General features: G+C 39.0%; 1 protein-coding gene and 1 pseudogene across 4 annotated transcripts in view; both read left to right on the top strand.

Moving 5' to 3' along the window:
* The window catches only part of SYDE2 (synapse defective Rho GTPase homolog 2), a 39,718-nt gene that overhangs the window by 3,904 nt on the left and 11,496 nt on the right, over positions 1–24,318 (top strand). For all 4 annotated transcript variants that reach the window (XM_070405494.1, XM_070405495.1, XM_070405496.1 and 1 more), the window contains exons 2-4: positions 5,994–6,692; positions 15,456–16,558; positions 21,351–21,477. In XM_070405494.1, the coding sequence (XP_070261595.1) occupies positions 5,994–6,692; positions 15,456–16,558; positions 21,351–21,477 (1,929 nt within the window). The remainder of the gene's footprint in view (positions 1–5,993; positions 6,693–15,455; positions 16,559–21,350; positions 21,478–24,318) is intronic.
* Positions 7,536–13,072, top strand: LOC139004390 (ATP-dependent RNA helicase DDX54 pseudogene; annotated as a pseudogene).

Genomic DNA, 24,318 nt, shown 5'->3' with positions numbered 1-24,318 from the left:
GTTTGGGTTGCAGGCTTGGTCCCCAGTGTGGGACATGCAGGAGGCAGCCAATCAATGATCTCTCTCATCATTGATGTTTCTATCTCTCTCTCCCTCTCCCTTCCTCTCTGAAACCAATAAAAATATTAAAAAATAAATAAAAAAAATTAATTGGGCAGTCCAGATGAATCAGTATATTCTTGGTTGTATAAAGATATTAAATTGCCTAAAAGGTTTATATCCATTTTTCTATACAATATTATGAGTATGTTTTCTTTCAAAATACAGTTCTATTTAGAATTTATAACAGAATAACTATATATTAGAATAGAGATACCTATGTAGGTATTTTAGAAATTTTTGAGACCACATGTCAAATGGGAGTCAAAATGGTATTTTATTTTGATTTCTGGCTCCTACTAAGAACCACTAAAACTTTTAGTAGTATAATAATGCCAGCGATTTGATGCAGTTAGGATGTAATGTTCACAGATTGGCCAATTTGTTCCTAATTGAGATGATTATTTACGAAATCTAAAGTCATTACACATAGTAAAAATTGTCAAGTTTCTGCAAGTCTTGATATTACAAAGGAATTTTAACCTATTTGCCAACTATACTTCATTATAAGTCTTTATAAATAAGTTTTTAATTAGTATATAGTACTCAGAAATACATTCATTCAGAAGTTTCAGGTTGAGCTATTTCATCCTTTTACCACTTTAAAAAATAATTAGCCTTACTTTGACTCCATTTTTCTTGATTCATGATGTGTGAAAGAAAAAATTAAGGACATGTAACTTGTTAATATTTTGTCTGTAATCTTTAGACAATTCTTTTAAAATGTTATTAGCAGGAATGATCTTGTGCAGTATATCTTAAAGAGAAGTTGACACTTTTTAAAAAAAACATTTTTATTAATTTCAGAAAGGAAGGGAGGGAGAGAGAAAGAGAGAGAGAGAGAGAGAGAGAGACATCAATGATGAGAGAGAATCACTGATTGGCTGCCTCCTGCACAGGATCGAGCCCACAACCCAAGCATGTGCCCTTGACTGGAATTGAACCTGGAACCCTTTAGTCTGCAGGTCCACGCTCTTTCCACTAAGCCAAACTGGCCAGAGCAGAAGTTGACACTTTTAATGCAGATACCCATCTGTTCTCTTTTCGCACCTAATTTCTTACCTTTATGAGATAAATTATCTTTATGCATTTTTCCAACAAATTCTTTTATGCATCTGCCCTTTGAGATTAGTAGCTATAGGCATATACATTTTGACTGTCTTCTAGTTTTAAATTCCTTTCCGAAAAATTCTGCCAGTGTGGCCCTAGAAGCAAGTTCAGTTTTTTGTTTTTCTGTGTGTTTGTTTGGGGAAGAGTGGCGTAGAACATTGATGTTGCTGGGGGAAGGAAAACCGAGAATTACAAATTCAGCAGAAGGTCCTGTGTTGATTGGGAAGTCCTACATTTCTAAGTAGTGTTACTGTTTTGAGAATCACTAAGGATATTTTTCTAGACCTTTGCCACTCGTGTGTGTGTGTGTGTGTGTGTGTGTGTGTGTTTCAGTTATAGAGCAGTGCTTTTCAAGTTTAATGTGCACATGAATCCCCTGAAAATCTTGTTAAAATGCAGATTTCATATGTGTGGGCATGGGACCTGAGAGTCTGCATTTTGATGAATTCCCAGTAAGGATGCTGCTGTTTGGTACTCTTTTTTTGTTGTTGTTGTTAACTCTCACCTGAGGATATTTTTCACATTGATTCTAGAGAGAGTGGAAGGGAGAGTGAGAGAGAGAGGAGAGAGAGAGAAACATTGATGTAAGAGAGCCACATCAATTGGTTGCCTCCCACACCCGCCCCGACTGGGGGAGAGGGGGTGAAGCTGCAACCTAGGTATTGTGCCCTTGATGGGGAATTGAACCTGAGAACCTTCAGTGTGTGTGTGCTGATGAGCATGCTGGCCAGGGCTGGTACTCATTTTAATTAGTAAGTTTCTACAATTCTCAGTCTTCCTAATCACCTATCTTAATACATTTGTTAAACTTTTGAAAAACCATACTTTATTCTGATATTGATACTAACCCTTACTAGAGAAAAGCACTTGAGCTCTTTCTGCTTTAGTTTTATAAGTATACTTACTACTTATATATGACAAGTTCAAGCAGTTTCCGCCATATTGGTCTGATCTTTCACCAATAAAAATGAGACTTTGGAATCTGCAAACCATATAGTATGGTGGTAAACCATAGAGGTTCTGGGTTCCTAACCAGATCCTCCACTTACCAGGCTTGTGACCTTGGACAAGTTACTCAACTTGGCAAAGCCTCAGTTGCTGTGAGACTGAAAAAAGATCATCTATTTGGTACCATGCCTGGTGCTTAGCTGCTATCAAGAGAAAGGCAAACAGACTTTGTGAGCATACTGCCCTGCCCAGATCATTGGGATTCTGGATGGAGAGTGAAGTAATCAGAGGTTGAGGAGTACTGCCTTGCAGAGCATTGGGAATTGAGCGAGAGTATACTCCTTTAGGGGCACTTATTTATTCTACTCATCTTTCCTTTTCGGCTTCTTTTTTCTTGCTCCTCCTCATTACTATTGTGGATCTGGAAACAGTCTCTACATTTTCTTCTCTACTTTCCTGTCCCGAAAGCTAACACACAGCTTTTTTCTTAAGGGTTTTTATTGCTAGTCACAAGGGAGGGAAAAGAAAAGATAGAAACAGCACTTTTCCCCTTTTCATTGTACTCTCCCCATTTAGATTTATCTGGAAAAGATTATTACCTAAGGCTAAGGCTTTTATTCTAGACATTTCTTCTGGGCTATCAGACTTGACTCCATAAGCGGGGCTGCTTGTATTTATGTAAACTTAAATACAAGGTTCATGAGAATACTTTTACTTAGGTTTTTAAAAGAGAAGTATACAAAAGCACAGTTTGTTTCTGTAGTAGGAATTTTAAAATGATGGAGAGAAATCTGTATATATTATATATTTTCAGTGAGAGTTGAAATACATAATTTCTCAGAAAGTTTGTTGATGATTAAATATTTAGTAATAGTGAGTCATCTAGACTTATTATGAAATAAAAGTTGAGAGCACAAAATTGGCTTGAGTAGTTCACCACTGTGTAAATACTTTTCTGAGTAAAAAATTTTAATTACCACTTCTGGATTTTCTTGTAGGTATTTAAAGTAAAATGACTTTAATTAGAATCTGATAATCAGAACATAACATGTGTACTAATAAGAGAATAAAGACTTTTTGCCTTGTAACTTTGCATACTTATTTTTATATTTTTTCTTGTTTTTACATTTTTTAACTTTTATTTTAAATATATACACAGATATAAAATCTGAAGTTAGAGATAAGTTTTGAGTTTATGTCAATAAGGTTTAACATTACTTTTAGCATAAAAAGGGAATGAAGGCAAGATTCAAAATACCTTTCCATTTCTGTGTAATGTACATTCATATGCATCCATTTAACGAACTGTGATGCAAATGAAATGATTTAAATTATTTATAAGTAATTGCTGAAGTAAAATTTATTATTAAAATTTAATGTGTTGCTTATATTCAGGATTTTTTGTGTGTGTGAGAGAGAAAGAGAGAAACATTGATGTGAGAGAGATACATTGATTGGTTGCCTCCTGGGCTGGGGATCCAACCTGCGACTCTGGTACATGCCCTTGACTGGGTTTGAGACCCTTTGGCACGTGGGCTGATGCTCTAACCATTGAGAACACCAGCCAGGGCTATATTCACTTTCAAAACTGAAAAAATTGGACTATCAGAAATTATTGTGATGCTCCTGTCTATCTATATTTAAACTCTATTCTCACATATTTTGAAATATTCAGCAATAGCAATGAAACTATTTGGTTTCAAGTTTTTGCAGTGTGTAGTTTCATGAAAAATAATGTCTCATGGTGTAATTATTCCCTTTAATATTACACATTCATTAAATGCTTATATTTATAGCAGTATTAAATTTGCTTTATTCTTCTCATTGTAGTTCTTGGGATGTAGCAGTACAAGTAGCAGTATGTTGATAGTGTAATTGTACTATAGTAGGATTCAAAATGATATGTTAACCTATATAAAATTTTGCATGTTTTTAGAGACATCTGAGAGAAAGGTAAAATAAGATGTGGATCATAGCAATTGTGAGTTGTATAATTTTACACTTTGTGCTTCAAATGTATAACTGTGTCGAAACTACATATGGTATCCTGTAAAGGTCTGAAATGTTATTAAATAATATGAGACTTGGTCTTAAATGTAAAATAGATCTAGATTTTAGTGCACTTGGCAGAAGGATATACTCACTAAAAACCCAGAAACTACAGTGATCCTTGTGTATGTGTTGAATTTCAGTTCTGAATTTTAAGTGTAAAGGAGACAGAACCAAAGAACGACCCTTGAATCTTTGGGTTTTTGTTAATGAAATTAAACTAGATCAATTCAAGATATATATTGAACATCTGTTAGATGTTTGCATGTTAAATCCTGGAAGTCGGAGGTGGGCAGCCCTCCCTCGTAGCCCAGGTGTACTACTACAGACTTTGAAGTCAAAAGAGTTTGAGTGCTGCCTCTTCCATTTTCCCACCAGGTGATCTTGGGCAAGTTACTTGACCTTTCTGAATAGTATTATACAGTTTTATAATGTTACTAGCAGCTCCCACCCTATAAGGTTAGCCGGGTTAATATTATCACCATGTCCAAAGAGGGTTGCCTACTTCTACTTCTAGTGGGGATCAGAAAGAGCATGGATTTTAGGATTAGAGAGGTTTACCTTTGCATTCTAAGGCTACCACCTTGACCATATTCCACATATTTTTTGAGGCTCGTGAAAGTAATCGTACCTGTCTCATAGGATTCTTGTGAAGGTAAAATGAGGTTAAGGGCTTTCTTATTGCTTTATCTCTCATACCTGGCACAAAATAAGCACTCAGTAAATGTGTTGAGCAAATAAATGTCTGGCATAGTAGGCATTCATGGGAGCTTTCTTCCCTTCTGATTCTGTTCATGTCTCTGGAAATAATTGAACTTGAAACTCAATTTGTTAAAGATATTTTATTTGTTTATTCATCTGGTTGGTTGGGTAATGTTTATAATTAAAAAAGATAAATTTACATTTTTAAAGGATTTTTTTTTCAGTAGAAGGGAGGTTACTGAAAGCCTTGATTATGCACAAAGTAATCTTTCGGTTGTTATTTTTGCCTTATATATTTAGAACTTAAACACTGCATGAGATGCTACTGCATTATATGGTTAAGAAACAACTGTTGAAATCTTAACAATCAGTAAGGCATTTAATAATGAGTAAGGCTCACTTATTTTGCTCAAAGTTAATCTTCATAAAGGTAGGAATATTACTCGTGTTTTCTAAAGAACTTCTAGTCCGTGTAGTGAGTTGAAAATTACTCAAAATTAAAGGCATATTGTGTACAATGCATTCTATATTAGCTTTTAATGAAGTATGTTTTGCTTAGGGTAAGGCTTTGTCAGCCCTAGCATGTTAATAAAGACAGTCTCAAGTTTGTCTATCCTTTTTCTTAGAATTCTTATGATAATTATACTCGCAGTCTAGGTTATAAATAATATAAATAATCTTTAGGTGGAAAATCCAAATTTTTTCTTGTTCAATTTTAGTCTCCGAATATGATTAATATTTACTTTTCTTTTTATCCTTTTTAAAAAATATGTTTTTATTAATTCCAGAGAGGAAAGGAGAGGGAGAGAGAGAGAGAAACCTCAATGATGAGAGAATCATTGATAAGCTGCCTCCTGCACACTTTCTACTGGGGGTTGAGCCCACAACCTGGGTATGTGCCCTTTACTGGAATCAAAGCTGGGACCTTTCAGTCTGCAGGCCGACACTCTATCCACTGAGCAAAACCCACTAGGGCTCTTTTTATCCTTTTAAAAATAGTACTTGAATAACTGATCTCAAGGGACATGTCTTTCTTGGTATGCCAGGCATTATATTCTACCGTCTTTTTTTTTTCTTCAAAACAGATTTATTTGAAAATGTTTATGGTTCTACAATGAAAAGAAGAGAACTTGATGATTTGAAGGGTAATATTGGATTCAGAGATCATAAGCCACTTAACAGTATCACTGTGTCAAAGAAACGCAATTGGCTATATCAGAGTACTCTGCGACCTTTTAATTTGGAGGAAGAAGAAAATAAGAAATACCAACATATAAGCCATTTACCCATCTCACCTGTCTCTCCACGTAAACATCAGCTATCACAACCTTTCCTCAAATCATCTGAAGAGTATTGTAGGTATGTGGGGTGTAATGATACAGATTCTTCGTTATCAAGAAACTGTTCTTTAGACTTCAATGAGGAAAATGATGCAGATGATGAAGGGGAAATATGGTACAACCCCATTCCTGAGGATGATGACGTTGGCATATCAAATGCTTTGAGTTTGGGTGAGGCAGACTCTGCTGTTCTGAAGTTTCCTGCTGTCAGTTTGAGAGTATTAGCCAGTAGCGACCTACTAAAAGCAGAGCCGCATCCTGACGACTTGCTGTGCTCTTCTGAACACACAGGCAGTGTTCAGACCACACAGTCAAATGCAGCGAAGCCTGTAGATTCTATCCATTCCACAGAATTTGTGCAGCAGTACAAGCAGAGGCTTGGACACAAGACACAAGACGGTATATTGGTGGACGACAATCCCACGTTGAAATCTCCGTTTGCAGGTAAAGATGATCATATATCTGCCTTTTCTTCCCATCTTCCCATTTTTCAATTGTTTGGTGGTAGTTAAAACTAAATATAGATGTCTATTGTAGCTATGTACTTTTCCTTACAGAGTGAATGTCTTTTCATGAAAATAAAATTCAAAATCATTTATAAGCATTTTATATACATGGCGATTGTTTTTATACACTTGGGTTTGTTAGTGTATTGATCTTTTGAGATAGTAATTCTTTTTCTCTTAGTTGAAAAGAATGGCATGATGGGAAGTAGAAGAGAAAGATATATTTTTTGTTTAAATCTTATTTAGTTTCATTCATTAATTCATTCACACCTAGCCTGGCTACAGCTTGTGTGCATTTCTAATTATAGACTGATTTTCCAGAGTAAGTTTGTGTTTCTTTTGTAATCTGGATAAAGAGAAGAATAAATACTATATAAACTAATAATTTGGAATGCAGGTTGTGATCAGGGTGGCGTGATAGGGAAAGCTTATAAGTGTGTGGCAAGTAGTGATGGGTGTGGAATGGGGCAGAAAAGGCAAGAGGGCATAAGGATAAGAGCAAAGTTAGAAAGCCAGCGTCTATAAAGTGTTACACATTTTAAATTGCTGTCTTTAAACTTTTTTTTCTGTTTGTGGCAATTTGTGAACCTGAAAAGACCAATAGACATTTTTTAAGAATACGGTGGCACTGTCATTTATGTCTTTTTCCTTAATGTCTTCCTTCCCTTTAACATATTCTATATGTATAATAAAAGCCTAATATGATAAGTGTCTGGTCACCTGTTCAACCAGTCAAAGCGTAATATGCTAATGATATGCTAAGGCTGCTCAACCGCTCGCTATGACGTGCACTGACCACCAGGGGGCAGATGATCCGACTGGTAGGTTAGCTTGCTGCTTTGGTCTGGCCAATTGGAACTAAGCGAGATGGGCCAGACATACCCTTGAGCCTGCGTCCCTCCCTGGCTCCAATCGTGCACTGTGGGGTCCCTTGGCCTGGCCTGCGCCCTCTCACAATCCAGGACCCCTCGGGGGATGTCGGAGAGCTGGTTTCGGCCTGATCCCTCTCAACACAGGAGCTCCCCCCTAATGGTCAGTGCACTCCCACAGGGGGAGTGCCGCTCAGCCAGAGCCCGGCTCATGGCTGACAAGCATAGCAGTGGTGGCGGGAGCCTCTCCAGCCTCCGCAGCAGTGCTAAGGATGTCCTGGGTGGAGTGGGCCTAAGCCATCAGTCGGACAATACCCCTGTGGGCTCCCGGACTGCGAGAGGGCGCAGGCTGGGCTGAGGGACTCCCCCCACCCCAAGTGCAGGAATTTTGTGCGTCAGGCCTCTAGTCCTATCCTATATAATAAATGGCTAATATGCAAATGGACTGAACGGCGGAATGATGGGTTGCGATGACGCACACTGACCACCAGGGGACAGACGCTCAAAACAGGAGTTGCTCCCTGGTGGTCAGTGTGCTCCCACAGTGGGAGAGCCTCTCAACCAGAAGCCGGCTCACAGCTGGCGAGTGCAGTGGTGGTGGCGGGAGCCTCTCCCACCTCTGTGGCAATCGGACATCCCCCGAGGGCTCCTGGACTACGAGAGGGAGCAGGCCAGGCTGGGGGACCCCCCCTACCCCCAAATGCATGAATTTCATGCATCGGGCCTCTAGTTAAAATATAATAGGCACAATCCTAATGATCAGAAAGGTTACCTAAAGTGATCTGTTTTCTTTAGCAGTATTGCCAGAAAGCTGTTGAGGAAATGGCAGAAAATGGTTGAATTTCAAAACAAATTCTGATATAGGAATAGGAAAACTGAAGTATTGTTTTTTGCTTATTAACTTCTAGATGTATATGTGTCTTTTACATAGTTGCCATCAGTGGACTATTTTTGGTTTTTGTTACTTTCACTTTATATCTTCATCTGGTATTGTACATGTTTAACATTTTGTTAACAGTCTTTCCTAATCATTATAGTATTTAATTGGGCTGATTTGCCCTAATCTGTGTGACTGGTTCCCTAATGGGTGTTAATAGATTATTTCTATTACAATTGCATGACTTTCATCACTATCTTTTTTGCTTCATTAGGATTGATTACTAGCTTTATTACTGCTTCTATATGGCTCGGAACAACTGTAGATAATTTCTATATTGTATTTTCTAAAAAGTTTACCAATTTACAGGCAACAATTGGTTGATTAATTTATTTATTCAGTAAACACAGTTTCTGCTGTGGGCCAGTTACTGTTCTAGGTGATGAGGGAGTGAGCCAGTTTCACTTGATTCTGGCTGGTTCATAAATTTATATTTAAACATTTTTATTTTATATTTTCCCCCTCAATGCTAGTCTGTGATTTATTAGTAAAATTGCGGTTTAGTTTTAAGTGATTGTTGAATTTGGTAATATTTCCACTCTTGAATTTTAAAAAAACAAAGCATTTTTGTTTTAATAAATTCACTGTTGTCTATAGTAGATTGCTAACATATACAGTATTTTATTTTAATAATTAGTTAAGGACTTCAGTAGGAAATTAATGCACAATTAAATATTTGTACTGCAAAAAAAAAGTCAGAATGTTAGATTAACTCCTTTATAATTTAATAAAACCTAGAGCAAATTAATATACTGGGTAACTTTTTTTATGCTATGACAAAATAGATTGTAGTCTAAAGCAGGATTTCAATTACTATAGAATGTTTTAGACCAGTAAACCAGTAGAATTGCACTACAATTTACAGTACAGGGAATGCTTTGTCTAGTTTATCAAACACTCCATTTATTATTAGTTGCTCCCTAGAAAAACCCAGCAGTCATACTTAAAATAGTCCTTTCTCTATGAAGAAACCACTTATTTGTCATTAGGACAAATAAAGAGGGGCGGGGAGAGTATTATATTAATACTTTAAAGAAAGGTTATTCAGTCTATTGATTTTTAAAATGAATAAATACTCCCCCCCCGCCCTCATTTCTAATATTACATAGAATAGCCTCTGATACTAGGGTTATTAGGGGTTTTTTATAAGGAACGGTAAGATCTAGTATGAAAAGTTAATTTAAATTTTAAATAACTGGGATAATATCTGATTGTTTCTTTAATGGAATAAAGTTTGTGTAATATTATATTTTAAAAGACATTTTCATTTCACTTTATTAATTTGAAAACTTACTAGAACCAGGTTCAAATTTGAAAATAAAATTGATCAGTCCGTATAATGTTTTAAACTGGGGGAATGAAAATTTAAGGTTCAATAGAATACTTTAACTATTTAAGAGTTGAGGAAAAAACTTTAAAAATCAATTTAATATATTCAGGGTAGGGCCAAAGTAGGTTTATAGTTGTTCATTTGCAAAATAATACAATCCTATATAATAAAAGGCTAATATGCAAATCGACCGAATGGCAGAACGGAACAACTGGTTGCTATGATGTGCACTGAAGTGCCCTGCGGTGGCCAACCGTTGGACCTGGCCCTGATCAACCCCTCCCCCCAGCCGGCCCCACCCCTGATTGGCTACCCCCACCCTGGGCTCAGGTGTTGAGCATCTGCCTCCTCCCAGCCGCTTGGTCTCTGCGGGACCGAGGCCGCTCCAGTGCGTGAACTCTGCCCACATCTACAGCACCCTGGACCAGACGGCCTGCAAGACCAACTTGGCCAAGTTCACCCACCTGCAGTGCTCCATCCTCACTGTGACTAACCTGGCAGCCCGGGGCCTGGACATCCTGCTGCTGGATAACGTCATCAACTTCAGCTTCCCAGCCAAGGGCAAGCTCTTCCTGCACTACGTAGGTCGTGTGGCCTGGGCTGGCCGAAGTGGCACAGCCTACTCCTTGGTGGCCCCAGATGAGGTCTCCTACCTGTTCCTCACCCTCGCCCACCCCCATGAGGAGCCTTCAGGTGTGGTTGGCATGGATGGTGTGCTGGGCCGGGTGCCACAGAGGGTGGTGGACGATGAGGACTGTGGCCTGCAGAACACCCTGGAGGCATCGCTGCAGCTGTGGGGCCTGGGCCGTGTGGCCGACAATGCCCAGCAGCAGTACGTGTGCTCACGGCCAGTGCACTCGCCAGAGTCCATCAAGCGGGCCAAGGAGCTGGACCTCATGGGGCTGGGCCTGCACCCGCTCTTCAGCTCGAGCTTTGAGGAGGAGGAGCTGGCAGTGGCTGAGGCTGGTGGACAGCATCAAGCAGTACTCGCAGGCGTCCGTCTTTGAGATCAACGCCTCCAGCCAGGACCTGAGCAGCCAGGTGATGCGGGCCAAGTGGCAGAAGGACTGCAAGGCCATCACCAGCTTCCAGCAGGGCTGGCAAGAGCGGCAGTAGGGCCTGGCTGGCCCAGCCCTGAGCTGCCCAGTGTGGCAGGCGGAGTAGCCTGGGAAAGAGGAAGAGGAGGAGGAGGAGGCCGCGGGAGAGAGTGTGGAGGATGTCTCCACAGAGGTCGTGGGCCAGAAATGGCAGCAGCCAGGACCTGAGTGGGGAGCCAAGAGGTAGAAAGAGGAGGCCTGGTTGCTGGACCAGAATTTCTATGTCCCCTATTGGCTCAAGGATTTCTACAGTGAATAGGGCCTAAGCGTTGGTGGTGACAGGGGCGCCTTTGAGCAGCAGGTGGCTGGTTCTGTCCTGGACCTGATGGGGGACAAGGCCCAGAACCTGACCAGGGGCCGGCAGCAGCTCAAGTGGGACCAGAAGAAAAACAAGACAGAAAGTGGTCACTACATCAGCAGCTCCTACAAGCGGGACCTCTACCAGATGTGGAAGCAGAAACAGAAAATTGCCATACGCTCAGTGCCTGAGCCCCAGTGGGCCACCAGCAGTCAGCCCTGTCGGCAGCGCTGTTTTGGCCTGATCTGGTCAGGGTGCAGGAGACAACCAATTGATGTGTCTTTCTCACATTCATCTTTCTTTCTCTGTCTCTCGCCTTCCCTTCTACTCTAAGAATCAATGAAAAATATCCTCAGGTGAGGATTAACAAAATAACGAACAATGCATACATACACACATATACAAAAATACATGAATATTGGAGGGTTGGGGAGCGGGCCCCCACAAGTGCACAAACTTCGTGCACCAGACCTCTAGTCTATATATATAAAAGCCTAAGTGACTGAATGACCGGTTGACTGGTCATTATGATGTGCATTGACCACCAGGGGGCAGACGCTCAATACAGGAGCTGCCCCCCTGGTGGTCAGTGTGTTCCCACAGTGAGAGTGCTGCTCAGCTGCTGACCTAAGCTGGCAGTTGGACATCCCCCGAGGGGTCCTGGACTGCGAGAGGGCACAGGCTGGGCTGAGGGACCCCCTCCCCCCCCCCCCACACACACACCACCACCAGTGCATGAATGTCGTGCACCAGGTCTCTAGTAATTCTATATAATAAGAGAGGAATATGCTAATTAGCCATTGTAATGACCAAGTGCGTGTCATGACCAGATCACGGATCAGCAGGAGGGTGGGCCAGTGAGGTACAAGCGGGCTGCAGAGAGCTATAGGAGGGGCCAGGGCAGCAAGCCATGGGGGGGGGGGGTAGGGGATAGGGGGGCAGGGGGAGCTACAAGAGGGCAGGGCAGTGGGTGGAGAGCTACAGGAGGGCGGCAGTGACCTACTGGCTACAAGCGGGTGGCAGAGAGCTATAGGACGGGGCAGGGCAGCAAGCAAGTGGGAGGTGGAGAGCTACAGGAGAGGGCAGGGCAACAAGCTATGAGGTGGGTGGCGGGGGGAGCTACAGGAGGGTGGCAGCCAGCGGAGAGCTACAGGAGGGCAGCAGCGACCTACTGGTGCACGGATTTGTGTGCAGGGCTACTAGTTAATAAATAATAATACAAAAATAAACTGTTTCGTACCACTCACAACTGTAAACCAACTTTTGCCCCATGTATGGATAGAAAAGTGTTTAAAAGGATGGGGGAGGCTGTATATATGCAGAGAGAAATGTTTACAAGGATGGGGAGGCTGAAAGTGTAGTATTGAAGAACATAGGCTCTGAAGGCCTGTGGCTAGTTTTGAATTTTGGTTCTGCCACCTACTACCTGTGTTGTCTTAGACAAATTAGACAGCTCTGTGCATGAGGTTCCTTATGTGGAGACTGAAGTACTAGTGGTATTTCAACTTACAGGGTTATAATGAGAATTGAATGAGGGTCTGTGCATACTAAGTATTATATTAATTTTTCATATTTTGTGTAACTCAATAAATGTTGGCTAGTATTATTTTTAATATTTAATAATGTTCTATTAAACTACTTTTAATATAATTTTGAGCACAATATTTACAATGGTTAATCACTTGATGGTAACGAGGTTTGGGCTGTTATATACTGGTACTTTATTGTATCTTCTAAAAACTTTTTAATTATAAACCTGGATAATTTTGACATTCAGGAAAAAGTAAAGCTATTTCTGTGTGGAAAAAAATTAAAAACATTTCAATGCTTTGCTCTTTATGAAAACTGAAAAAATAAGAAAACTTGTTTATATCTCTGTGTTGTCTGTTTAATATATTGAAACTGCATGGAAAGTCCCTGATTCAGCTTTTGAAGTTCTGGGGAATTATTGTATAGAAGTAATACCAGGAAGAAAATGTTTTTACAGTTTTGAAAATTATTCAGTTAGATTTGATATTCAGTATTCCATTAATCTTGATTGACTAGATTGCATATATTCTTTGAAGTCAGTGTTTTGGGTTTCTTAGGCTATATTCCCAGAAGTGGAATCGCTGGGCCAAAATTTATTTTTTAGAGGATTATAAATATAGAGGAAACATCCTATCTAATAAAAGACAAAAAGGGTAATTGACTGTACCTTCACTACGCTTCCCATTGACTAATCAGGGCAATATGCAAATTAACCGCCAACAAAGATGGCAGTTAATTTGCATACATAGGCTCCAAGCGGTGGAGCAAAGCCAAACATACCCAAAGCCATTGAGCAGCGAGGCCTCATGGCCCCAGGATCACCGGAGCCGCGAGGCCTGACGGCTAGTGGGGGGTGGGGGGGTGGGGGGATGAGGCTCTGGTCAGAGCCCAGCCAGAGTGAAGGCCTGGGTCCCGGGTGCCAGAGGAAAACTGGTGCCAGCAGCCAAGGGAAGGGAAGGCCTATTGCACGAATCTCTTTGTGCAACAGACCTCTAGTTCTATATAATATTTGCTGGTATGTTCTACTAGTATTTTAGAACAAGGAGGGCCTCTTAGTTGTCAGAATTATAAACTTGTTTGATTTTTAACTTCTTTTAGAACTAGCTATGTGATAAAATTTACTTTTTTAAGAGGAGATTATTTTTATTATAAATTGATTTCCTAAAACAAAAACAGAGGAATCACTCTCTGGCTCCCCAATATATTTTGTATATTTATTACCATATATATGTTTATATATATTTAAAAAAATTATTGAATTTATAGGGGTGATATTGGTTAGTACAATTATATAGGTTAGGTGTACAATTTTATAATACATCATCTATATGTTGTATTGTGTGTTCACCAACCAAAGTCAAGTCTCCTTCCATCACCATTTATCACCCCTTTATCTTCTTATGCCTCCCTCATCTCCCTTTCTCTCTGGTAATCACCATACAGTTGCCTATGTCTGTGAGGTTTTTTGATGGTTTTATTGCTTAATCCCTTCTCCTTTTCCACCCAGTGCCTCCCAAACTCCTCCCTGCTTATAGCTGTTAATCTGCTTTCTACTAGTATATCTCCAAGTCTTTCTCTGACTAGCTTGTCTCACTTAGCATAATACTCTCGAGGTCCATCCATGTTGTTCCAAAAAAGTAAGATTTCCTTTTTTTTTATGGCCAAGTAATATTCCAATGTGTAAATGTACCACAGCTTTTTTATCCACTCATCTTCTGATGGGCACTTGGGCTGCTTTCAAATCTTGGCTATCCTATATAATAAAAGGCTAATATGCAAATCGACCAAACAGTGGAATGACCGGTTGCTATGACGCACACTGACCAGCAGGGGGCAGATGCTCAACACAGGAGCTGCCCTCTGGTGGTCAGTGTGCTCCCACAGGGAGAGCACCGCTCAGCCAGAAGCTGGGCTCATAGCTGGGGAGCACAGCGGCCGTGGCGGGAGCTTCTCCTGCCTCAGCGGCAGCACTAAGGACCCCTCAGCGGACATCCCCCAAGGGGTCCTGGACTGCGAGAGGGTGCAGGCCGGGCTGAGGGACCCCCACCCCCCAGTGCATGAATGTCATGCATCGAGCCTCTAATTGTAAATAACACTGCAATAAATATAGGGGCGCATATATTTTTTCAAATCGGTGTTTTGGGTTTCTTAGGCTATATTCCCAGAAGTGGAATCGCTGGGCCAAAATTTATTTTTTAGAGGATTATAAATATAGAGGAAACATTCTAAAGAAATATTAAAATAGGAGATATGTTAATATATGTTTTTAATATACTCAAACACAAAGCTTTCCTAGTTTCCTCTGATATTCACTCTTTATAGCTATAAAATAACATACTAAAATATATCACAGTAGAAAGATCTAAAAGGAGCCTATATTACCCTTCCTCCAAATTTTCAGAATAGAAAAGTGGTTGGAAAGGGAGGGAGGTGCTTCTTTCCTCTGTAAGCCATTTTGGAGGTTGTTGCTGTTCTACTTGAACATGGTAATGAAGATTCACCTAACTTATAACTAAATCTCCCTATTGAGATGAGACAAGAGAAGAATTTCTGTGCATGTGAGAGCTTGTTAAGCTGGTGGTTTGTAAAGTAGGAATCAAAACATATCACTTTATAATACCTTTTTTTTTTTTTTAACAGGTCCTGGTATCCTAGCTGCTACAAATAAGACTGAATTGGGAGTTATAGAACCATCTTCTCCAAGCCCTAGCCTTGTGAAAAAAGGCAGTTCGATTAATTGGTCTTTCCCAGATAAAATAAAATCTCCACGCACTGTGAGGAAACTTTCCATGAAAATGAAAAGGTTGCCAGAACTTAGCCGAAAACTGAGTGTTAAAGGAAACTTGAATTACACAAACAGTCCAGATAACACCCCTTCCTTGTCTAAATGCGACTATCAAGAAATTCATCATACTGTTATGCTGCCTTCTGGGAACACAACCACAGCTGCTAAGAGGAATGTTATAAGTCGGTACCACCTCGATACCAGTGTGTCTTCTCAGCACAGCTACCGGAAGAAACCCTCTATGAGTTCTAAGTATTCCTGCAGAGGTGGTTATCTCAGTGATGGAGATTCACCTGAACTTATAACTAAATCTAGCAAACATGGATCTGAAAACAGATTTGGAAAGGGAAAAGAAATAATTCCAAATAGCTGTAGCAAGAATGAAATTGACATTGATGCATTTAGACATTATAGCTTTTCTGATCAACCTAAGTGTTCACAATACATATCTGGGCTCATGAGTGTGCATTTCTATGGTGCTGAGGATTTAAAACCACCTCGGATAGATTCAAAAGATGTCTTTTGCGCCATTCAGGTAGACTCAGTAAACAAAGCCAGAACTGCTTTGCTCACGTGTCGGACGACATTTTTAGACATGGATCACACTTTCAACATAGAAATTGAAAATGCTCAGCATTTGAAGTTAGTAGTATTTAGTTGGGAACCCACTCCAAGAAAAAATCGAGTGTGCTGTCATGGGACTGTTGTTCTCCCCACCTTATTCAGAGTGACAAAGACACATCAGTTGGCTGTCAAACTTGAGCCTAGAGGTCTTATTTATGTAAAAGTCACTCTTTTGGAACACTGGGAGAATTCTCTTCATGGACTAGATATAAATCGGGAGCCAGTCATGTTTGGTGTTGATATTCGAAAAGTTGTAGAGAAAGAAAATACAGGATTGATGGTGCCACTCCTGATACAGAAATGTATTATGGAAATTGTAAAGAGAGGCTGCCAGGTATTACTTCACTGTTTCTCTACCCTCTGTCTATCTACTTATCTATCTACCTTAATGAACTAAGCGGTTAATTAATTAAATTTATTAATTGTAATTCTTGGGGGAGGAATTACAGGTAAAAATAATCTAATTCAGACATTTTTCTTTTCTATTCTTTATTATATTATTGGTTATGGTATAATTCATACCTTAACCTGTGTTGGCAATCATTGAGAGCATGTTAGGTGGTTCTGCAATTTATGTTGTAATGCAAAGCTGATGGGCCTTATACCAAAGATCAAGATTGTGTTACAGTATCATTTCTAGGATAAGTCAGAGCTGATAACGTAGGCAAATAATTAATTTAAGTAATGTGTCTCCATGGTTTGATTCCTAAGGTAGAGAGTTCCGACAGTAAATCTAATCACCTTGCTTCACTCCTAAAATTAACTCCCTACTCTTATTCCCTACTCTCCCTTAGTCCCATTCTTTGGAAAGCATAAGCTTATCTGTCTCTTAACTTTAGGAAAACATGGAGGATGAAGAGATGTCCCACTAATAAAAACACATCTCTTTCTCTATTCCTTTTAAATAAGAAGTTGTTAAAGCAGCCCATTAAAACGAACAAAAAGCCTGGTATTATTTGTAACAAGATATGTAAATGTTAACCAGTTAGTAGAACTTATTTTTCTTTATTTTCATTAATACATATGGACTGTGACAATGAGAAACAGCATATCACTGAGGATATTGTTCTGGTTTATAAGTAATTATTTATACTTATTTTTGTAACACAAATTAAGCCTAAAGATCATTATGCTCTGAGGTATTTCTGCTTTTGGTGCTAAAATTTATAACATTGATTAAAAACATCAAGGGTAAATATCACAAAATCTGATATAGGTTTCTTTATACATAAAAAGGAATTTAAAATAATCTACCATGAATTTATAGAAAATATGGAAACAGCATAAGTTAGTGGAGTTTCGTAATGAAATGCAGGGAACTTGGATTCTGTTTTTTCTTCATTAATAGCTGTATGATGTTGGGCAAGTCATTTAATCTCTGTGGGTCTCATGCGCTTATATCTACAAAAATAGATGTGGTAGCTTCCTGAAGCTGAAGGTAGGACATCTGAACTTTTAAAACCTCTTCTCAGATATATGATACTTTTTCTAGGTGGGAGTGAAGCCTTTAGTTTCTAATCCAACTTTCGGTCCAGTTACTTTTTTTCTTAAGGTTCTCTGTTTCCCTCCATTTCTTCTTCTTCTTCTTCTTCTTCCTTCTTCCTTCTTCCTTCTTCCTTCTTCCTTCTTCCTTCTTCCTTCTTCCTTCTTCCTTCTTCCTTCTTCCTTCTTCCTTCTTCCTTCTTCCTTCTTCCTTCTTCCTTCTTCCTTCTTCCTTCTTCCTTCTTCCTTCTTCCTTCTTCCTTCTTCCTTCTTCCTTCTTCCTTCTTCCTTCTTCCTTCTTCCTTCTTCCTTCTTCCTTCTCCCTTCTCCCTTCTCCCTTCTCCCTTCTTCCCTCTTCCCTCTTCCCTCTTCCTTCTTCCTTTTCCTCCTCCTGCCCCTCCCCCTCCCCCTCCCCCTCCTCTCTTCCTCTTCTCCTTCCTCTCCTCCTCCTCCCCCTCCCCCTTCTTCTTCTCCTCCTCCTTCTCCCCTTCCTTCTCCTCCCCCTTCTCCTTCTCCCCCCCCCCTTCTTTCTTCTTTCTTCTTCCTTTCTTCTTCTTTTTCTTCTTCCAGAGAGATTAGTCACATTTTAAAGGTAATTATTAAACAGAAACTTTTACAATTGAGTAGTAAAATAAGTAGTAACTCAAGTAGCACTGTACTTTTATGGTCCATTCTCTGAAATATTTTATAAAGAGCAGGTATATAAGACTGTTGAAGCTTATTTTAAATGCCAAGAAAGCATTTTTAGCAATGCCTTTTATTTCTATACTTAAATTTTAGAAAGATTCATTTTAAAAAAGAATTTTCTGTGAGCTGAAAAGTAAATTTCATAGTTATACATTTGGAATTGTACTTTTTAAACCTGTGTGTGTGTGTGTGTGTGTGTGTGTGTGTGTGTGTGTCTTTTGCTTCTCCCCAATCCCCGCTCTCCAGAGAGGTTTGTTCTGTCTATATTTTACAGACTAGCATACTGTTTAAATTTTGTTTACCATTTTAGCCAGTAATTTTTCTTGTGGTTTGTTGTTGTTGTTGTTGTTGTTTTTACTATGAAAATCAGGTTTTGATAGTCATGCAAAAATAGTCTATGGCATTTTCCAAATGCTCCGAAGGCTACTGTCACCCATCTCTTGCTTCCAATGGGAAAAATTACTATAGAAATCACACTCTATACTAGGTGCACCTAGTACAGATTCTATCTCTGATGGAGGCATCAAGCATGTACTTCAAGTGTTTGATTCAAGAAGTCAGCCTCTGAAGTTAGGGATATATTCTAAAATATCCTTCCCTTGAAATATCTCTATTAGATTTTCCCCCTTTATTCACCTTTAAAAATATGTTTATAATTTCATTTTAGAATTTTGGGATAGCATGTTCCATTAATTTATTCCTTACTATTGAAGTATTATTACTTTCTTTAATTTGTTCTAGATTTATCTCTTTCTCAAGTTGAAGGGATTTGTGACACTTAATTGTGCTCACATGAGAAGGGCTCTACTCAAGTTAATTTCTTCTAATGTGATGGCATTTCCTTTGATTCTGTTTAATATTTTACTTTCATTTTTTGGACCATCTACAGTTCTACCACATCTCTCTTGCAGTGATGACCAGCATAGCACATACTGTTCTCAATGTGAATGCACGATGAATGTGGATAAAGTAGGAAATTTGGATTTTCTTCCCATGTACGTTACTTGGTTCCCCACAGTAGGTTGATCCTTTTGAATATAACCGCATCTTGCATTACCTTCTCTTAGAAATAGTTGTAGGTTCTTTATTATCTTTCAGTTAATACTTGCTAGCTTGTCACCTCAAATATTTTGGATAACATTTCTCTGTATCCATTATTGATACTTTCCTATATTGAGACCCACCTTCTGTAGTGTATTCTATCAGTTATTTAATTACTCACAAGAGGTTAGTGTCATAAGTAAACCTAGAAATTTCATTTGTGTACTCCTTCCTCTAGATTATTTATAACATTTTTAATTTTTATTATTTTAAAAAATATTTATTTAAATTGATTATATTTAATAAATCATTAAATATATTGACTATAACATTTTAAAATGATTTCTAGTTCAAATTCTTGGGGGTCTCCATTGTCTGTTTTTACTTTATTTCTGTCTTGAAGTAATTTCTTTATCCATAATTTCTTCAAGGTGATTGAACTTGCTAAGTAGTCCTTGATGTGGAAGTCTAGGTGCCAACCACTTATTTTCCCTTCATGTTCTTGAAGATTTATTCTTTTAAAAAGCTTTGATTGCTTAATCAGGCATGCTTTTTCTTTACAGATACCATGTTCATTTTTTCTCAGTGAATTTATAGTGAACTTCTTCAGCCATAATATTTTAGAACCTGTCTGAGCTAACAGTGTTTAAAAAACAGACCCTTTTAATGTAAGTCGAGGGGAGGATGGGAGGTTTCTGTGCATCTTATTTACATTTTGAACTGGAGGTTTTATTTTACCTTTAATATATTATTTTAATTGCATTTCCTCCATCACTCTATAATCAATTAATTTAAACAAATCCTAGGTTTGCTTTTATTTCTTCCTGAGACTCTTTTTTTTTTTTTCTGAAAAGATAATTTTATACAAATACTATGTTGGAACCTTACTTCAACTATATACTTTTTTTTTTTTTTTAAGAGAAACATTTTTATCAGTACAGAGGTCTTTTTTTTACACTTATCATGCCATGAATTTATAGGGAATGGGTTCCAGCAGCTCAGTCTCCTTTCTATTGGTTCTCACAAAGTGTGCTTCTCTGGGTGGAGTAGGCTAATGCTTCAGTTGAACCCCGGTACCTTTCTCTTTGGCTTCCTTCTTTTTCTGATCATTTTCCTTCACACGTTTCAGGAAGTGATCTCAGTTCTCAGAGTGCTTAATATGCTCAAAATGAGCATTAATCCTCTTGGCAAGAATCTTTCCCTTGACTTGCTTGTTTACAGCCAGTGCCCACTGCATGCTGGGTGACATCGCAGAGTAGACCCTTCCAATTTTGCCAAGGTAACATTGTTGGGGCACTCCGTCTTGAACAGTGCCCATTCCCTTTATGTCCACAATATCACCTTTCTTGCCAAAGGAACAACTCCCTGTTTTCTAAAAGGCCTAGAGAACATATAGCAGGTGCCTCTCCTCTTTCCCTCTGTGTTAGTCATTTTGGCAAATTACTGGAAGATGGCGGTTCTGGCCTTAAGGCTCAACTCTATACTTTTAAGTGGGTAAATCAACTGAGTTTTAAAGGGATTAAATCACTTGCCCAAATTCATCAAGGAAGGAGGGGTAGAGTGAGGCTTTATGAATCCAAGACCCTGTTTAACCACTGTGCTGTGTTATTTCAGTCCAGAGCCAAAAGGATGTCATGGAGATATTGGTTGAGCATATAAAACTGAAAGGGAATGGGTTGTATCCAGCACTGCAGAAATCATAATATATTGTTTGAATTTCAATGAAAGAGTAGATTGTTCTTATTAAATGAGTTAACATGGTCTATGGTGAAATTCAAAAGCTGTGCTTGAGGTATTTTTAATTACATGCCATCAGAACATATTTGATGGCCAAGCTCATGGGATTTATACATACTGTATAATTACAATTTCTTTTTATCAAACTTACCACAATATGGCCATAATTTTATTTCTAGGTAGTAGGCCTGTACCGATTATGTGGTTCGGCAGCAGTCAAGAAAGAACTTCGGGAGGCTTTTGAGAGAGATAGCAAAGCTGTTGTTCTGTGTGAAAACCAGTACCCAGATATAAATGTAATAACAGGTAATAGATTTTATTTTATGTACACATTTTGGAAAGACTATATCTGCAGGAAAGAGAATTGAAATGCTAATTTTTAGCCCAAGTTTATCATGAAAGGATGTTGGATTTTGTTCAGTGACCTTTCTGAATCTATTGAAATGACCATGTTTTTTTTTTTTTTTGTCCTTTATTTTATTGCTATGGTATCTTACATTTTTTTTTAAAATATATTTTTTATTGATTTTTTTACAGAGAGGAAGGGAGAGAGATAGAGAGTCAGAAACATCGATGAGAGAGAAACATCGATCAGCCGCCTCCTGCACATCTCCTACTGGGGATGTGCCCGAAACCCAGGTACATGCCCTTGACCGGAATTGAACCTGGGACCTTCCAGTCCACAGGCCGACGCTCTATCCACTGAGCCAAACCGGTTTCGGCTGGTATCTTACATTAATTGGTTTTCAGATGTTAAACCAACCTTGTATTCCTGAGATAATCCCATTTGGTCATGATGTATCTTTTTTATTTTTTTAAAATACCTTGCTGGATTTTATGTGTTAGTATTTTGTTGAGTTTTGTGTCTATATTCCTAAATTTTGGTCTGTAGTTTTTTTGTGCTGTCTTTGTCTGGTATTGGTATCAGGGTCATAGTAGCCTTGTAGAGTGAGTTGGGAAGTGTACTCTCTTCTATTTTTGGGAAGAATTTGTGAAGAATTGGTATTAATTCTTCTTTCAATATTTGGTAGTATTCATCAGTAAAACTATCTTGGTTTGCTTTATTTTGTGGGAAGTTTTAAAATTATTCAATCTCTTGTTATAAGTCTATTCAGATTTTCTATTTCTTAAATAACTTTCTAGTTTATATCTCTCAATGAGTTCTATTTTCATCTGAGTTATCTAATTTATTGGTATACAGCTGTTTATAGTATTAACTTCAAATTCTTTTTGTTTCTGTGAGGTTGGTAATGATGTTCCCCCTTTTCATTCCTGATTTTAGTTGAGTCTTCTCTCTTTTTTTCTTGGTCACAGTAGTTGAAGGTTTGTCTTTTTTGCCTATCTTTTCAAAGAACCAACCTTTGGTTTTGTTGATTTTCGTTATTGGTTTCTGTTATCTATTTCATTAGTTCCTACTCTGATCTTTATATTTTTCTTTCTTCTGCTTACTTTGAGTGTAATATGCTCCTCTTTTTCTTGTTTCTTAAGAAAGAAACTGAGGCCATTGGTTTGGTTAATTGAGAGTTGATCATGCACCAGAGAGTGTTTAATGTGCTGGGAACGCAGGGGTCAAATGACAGAAGATTTTTGTTCTCATGGAGGCTACATTCTAGTGTTGGGAGCTGGGGGAGTAGAGGAAGGATGGAAGTGAACACAATAGACAAAAGAAGCTAAAATGAAAGTAAAATAGCTAATAATTATGTTTTCTTATTCTATTTCTCTCCCTCCTTTCCTCCACTCCTTCCCTTGCTCCCTCCCTCTCCCCCATTCTCCAGGGTATCTATTTAATGTCTTCTCTCTCGTGTCACCCATGTCACTCTTAGTGATGGCCTTACCCCTAACTTCCCAGAGAAAATAGAAGCCATCAGATGGGAACTTCCTCTACTTCTTGTGGCTCAGCCTGCCACCTGCCTTCTTAGGCGGCATACATCCCTTTTCACTTTCCTGCTATCCTTTCTGTAACAGGATAGAAATGATCTTCCTCACATTTTGGACTAATTTTAATTCTCTCACGTGTCCTCAGGAGTCTCTTCTTCCTTTCTTTTTGGGGCTTTGCTCAATTGATTATATTTCTCTCTCTTAAACCTTAAAAACCATTTTAACATCGTCTTTACATTAGCATTTAAATGTTGAAGTCTCTCCCGTCTTTAAAATAATTCCTACTTTGATCCTACTTCACCCCTACTCTTTCTGCGCGTCTGTGGTCCTCACCTTCTCTCAAAGACAGATTTCTGGAGCAGGTTGCCCATCTTTCCCTCTCTTTCTCCATTTCCTTAACATCCATCTACTTCCTAACCAACTGCGGCTTGACTTCTGTCCTTTAGTCTCCTGAAACTGTGCTTACCAAGGTTGCTGATTTACTTCTTGGGTGTACCTGGTTTGGCTTGTGTCTTAAATTATCTCATCGTTTCATATCCCTATTTATAAAACTCTGCTGCCTTAGAACCACAACAGGAATTTGTGAAAAATACGGGGACATGAGCCCTGACCCTTGGGGATTCTGATTTAGTAGGACTGACAGGAGGCTCTGGAGTCCATTGTTTTAAAGTTTCTCAGATTTATTTCATTGTGCAGCCAAGTTTGAGAAACACTGTTCTCCATAGTATTTAAAAGTTCTTGTCTAACCTAACGATTGTTGGGTGTCAATGGATACTGTAGACTTTCTTGAAAAAGAAAGTCTCTGCTTGACTTCCTCGGCAGCATATTTGCCCCCTCACCCCCTCTCCAACTCTTCTTACCACTCATACTTCTTTAGCCGTTATTCCTTAGTCACCTTTGGGAGAGCCTCTTTCTGACAACCCATTAAGAGCCTTCTTCAGGGCCTCCTCTTATCACTAGGCCTTCTCATATCACTCCGCATGCCTCCCTAGATAGTCTGCCATTCTCAAGCTTCCACTTATCATCTTTAGTTGATCATTCTCAGATCCGTGTCTCCAGCCATCTCTTTCCTGAGCCTCAGATTAAAAAAAATTTTAGAGAGGAAGGGAGAGAGGGAGAGACAGATAGAAACATCAATAATGAGAGAGAATCATTGATCAACTGCCTCCTGCATGCCCCACACTGGGGTTTGTGCCCTGACCAGAATAGAACAGTGACCTCCTGGTACATGCATCGACGCTCAACAACTGAGCCACTCTGGCTGGGCTC

The sequence above is a fragment of the Myotis yumanensis genome, unplaced genomic scaffold, assembly GCF_028538775.1.
Source record: "Myotis yumanensis isolate MYYU_CA2020_CCGP unplaced genomic scaffold, mMyoYum1.0.hap1 SCAF_2, whole genome shotgun sequence".
Taxonomy (NCBI): domain Eukaryota; kingdom Metazoa; phylum Chordata; class Mammalia; order Chiroptera; family Vespertilionidae; genus Myotis; species Myotis yumanensis.
This window is presented reverse-complemented; position numbering and strand designations above follow the sequence as displayed.